The 3,208-nt window shown below is 33.3% G+C and overlaps 1 protein-coding gene across 1 annotated transcript; it reads left to right on the forward strand.

The window, feature by feature from the left end:
* On the forward strand, window positions 183-885 carry LOC107606630 (NAC domain-containing protein 43). Its single transcript, XM_016308670.2, has one exon. It carries the CDS (start codon window positions 355-357, stop codon window positions 883-885), a length of 531 nt encoding a protein of 176 aa, XP_016164156.1. The 5' UTR covers window positions 183-354.

Genomic DNA, 3,208 nt, shown 5'->3' on the forward strand with positions numbered 1-3,208 from the left:
ATAATATCTTTTTAAATTCAATTAGAAGATATAATATTAAATTTAAAATATAATTTAATTATTTTTTGATGATATGATATTAAAAATTGACACATTTAACTTTAGTCGATGTCAACTAAAAAGAGTAATTTTTAATCTTAGATTTTTTTTGAAAAATTAAAATAAAAAGATAACATAATTATTTTGAACCGAAACAAATTCAGGCAAAATCAAATCGAACATAAATTGTCATATTTCAATCTTTTTATTTTTTCAATCAGTCCAATATATAAACTCTACTACCGCATTATTAAACCACTTCAATAATCTTCTTAATTCTTTAATTGTTTGTTTCTTTCTTTTTTAATCTTGAATATGACTTCAACAAATTTGCCTTCAGGTGCAAGCAAGAAGTTCAAACCTACAGATGAAGAACTCATTCAAGATTTTCTCCGTAACAAAATCAATGGGAGGCCTCTACCAAACTATGGAACCATTCTTGAAGGTGAATTGTTTGGTACGGAGAAGAATCCATGGGAAATTTGGGAAGAAAACGTTGAAAATTCTTATGACGGGAAGGACCTCTATTTCTTCACTAGTCTGAAGAGGAAGTTCTCGACTAACAGCTTGAGGATGGTTCGCACCATCGGGTTGGGTTGTTGGGAAGGTGAAGACATCGGAAAAGAGATTATAGCCAATAAAACTAACCAGCGCATTGGAATGAGGAAACGATATCGCTTTGAGAAGAGTGGTACTAGCCATGATGGTGGATGGATCTTGCATCAATATAGCATTGATTCTTCTTTGTTATCAAATCCTTCCAATGTAAGTATCATAATTTTGTGTATATTCTTTAACCAGTGTAACAGCCCTAGGAATCCAAGACAAAGCAAAAACTATAATTGAATTAAAACAAGAATATGAGAACTGTAGCAATGACAAAACAGAACGTGCAAATGGATCAAGCCCAAGGAAAAGATCAGACCAGTACCAGGATAATAGAATCAGAACCAGCAACAGCCTCGACGTTGGCTTCCAGCAGCGGCAACGCCTTCACCAGTGACTCCAATTGAGACAAACCCCAACAAACAATATAGCTAAAAACATCAGAGGCAGATACAGGGTATTTTACAGAGCAATAAGGGTTCAGAGATGGTGGTTCTCATAGCTAGGGCTTAACTGACTCACCATTAATGATGGCAGCGATCGGCGGCGGCAGAGGAATGGTCTCTCCTCTGTGCGTCACTCTCTCTCACACGTCTCGTCCTCCTTCTCTGCCACAACATCAACAAAACCTCCTCTCCCCTACTCCGTTCTTCCCAGCTATGGTGGCGGCTCCCCTCAAAGGCGGCAGCGGCGGTGCTCAGCATTGGCGGCGACGACTCCAGCGCGGCGACAAGACACGGACGACGGGCTTGCAGCGAGCGCGATGGGCTCCTGCTCCCTTCCTCACCGTAGCGCTTCCTTCCTCTCTGAACCGTATCGATGGCAGCACAGCAGCCCGACGGTGGCGGCGGCGTGGCGGCGCGATGATTCGGTGGTGGCGCGACGGCTCGGTCTCCCTCTTCTCCCCTGCGACGCAACTCACTTCTCCCTCAGACCTAACCAAAGGTTTCGAATTTGAATCAAAAGAATCAGTACAAACTAAATTCTTGTTGGACTAAAAATTTCGTCTTTATTTTATTTTAATCTTCTCATTATTTCTGTTTCTATTTAAGAAACAAAATCAAAACACAACTTAAGTGACCGCTACATTATGTTTAGTTTCTCAATGACACAACCTTAGATAATTTTTTTTGGGTTGATATATATAATGACCGCTACATTATTTCTGTCTTGCTCCAATTCCAATTAAACAAAGATTAATGTATTTATATATTTTCCTTGCAGATGAATAATTATGTTTTATGCAGATTTAGAAAGAATAACATTAAACCTCGTCAAAAGAGAAGGAAACATGTGGCTCCTGAAACTGTGGCTACTGTAATACCGATAAGTATTAATTTGATTGATGTGTTTAATTTTTTCTAGCTATAACGAAAAAGTTCAATTTTGATTTTAAGCTTACTGAATTAATAGTAATTTATATTTTTAATTAGTTTGAGGATTACAAAGTGTATATGATTTGATTTTAACTCTTTTTATAATTTAAAAATACTGCTATTAAAAAGTCTGTTTGAATTTTATTATATATAAAGTAAGTTTTTTTAAATTCTTTGATTTTGATTATTTAAATCCATATTTGCGTATCTTACTATCTACATATTTATAATAAATGGCTCTTTTATTTAAATGGAGCAAAGATGTTTTAATTTATAATTACAGCTTCTCTTATTTGCAAGACTAAATAAATAAAAGATTTTGATTTTGAAAGAATATAGTCGAATAAAGTAGTTCGAGTAATTAAAAAAATAATTAAAGATTCAGTAATTGATTTAAGAACTACAACTTATTTTCTGATAGACCTTACTTATTTACTTTAATTTAGAAACCAACTTGATTTGTATATATATTGGGCGAAAGTCAAATAATAATTATTCTCTAACAAAAAAAATTTTCCCTTTTACAACAAATGTCACATTCATCATAGTATTCGTATTGTAAACATTATTCTGTATTTTTTTTCTTCTTTCAATTAAAATTGTGTATAAAAATTATTAAATTTTTAGATTAAAGTAAATCTGAATTTATGATGCTAGTTTGGATATTTAATTTGACTTGGTTTCCTACCTTATTTTTTATAACCATATACTAGTTACATATGAATCACACAAATGGTGAGCGTGCAATTTTTGTTTTATGTTTTTTTTTTCATTATTATTATTATTATTATTATTATTATTTTTAATAGAATCTATAGGTCAAGTTCTTAATATTATTATTGTATTCTTGATATTAGAATGCCAATGATTATGCTGGGATAGTAGAATTTGTTAAACAATCAGAGAATGGAGATGAAAGGATGGAGATTCAAAATAAATCAGCAAACCAATCACGCAATAATGGAGATAAAAAGATTGATGAGTTTCAGAGAGAACTAACAAATCAATTAGAGAATAATAAGGATGAAATAAAGGTTGATGCTTTGGTTACTACTATTGGAATTGAGGCAAACTGTGACGAAATGGAAGATGGTGATGATAATGAAGATCACAATGATATGACATGGCCAGAATTTTTTGCAATGCAATTGATAGAAGTTAACAAAGACTGGTTCATCCCAAACGAT

The sequence above is a fragment of the Arachis ipaensis genome, chromosome B07 (assembly GCF_000816755.2).
Source record: "Arachis ipaensis cultivar K30076 chromosome B07, Araip1.1, whole genome shotgun sequence".
Taxonomy (NCBI): domain Eukaryota; kingdom Viridiplantae; phylum Streptophyta; class Magnoliopsida; order Fabales; family Fabaceae; genus Arachis; species Arachis ipaensis.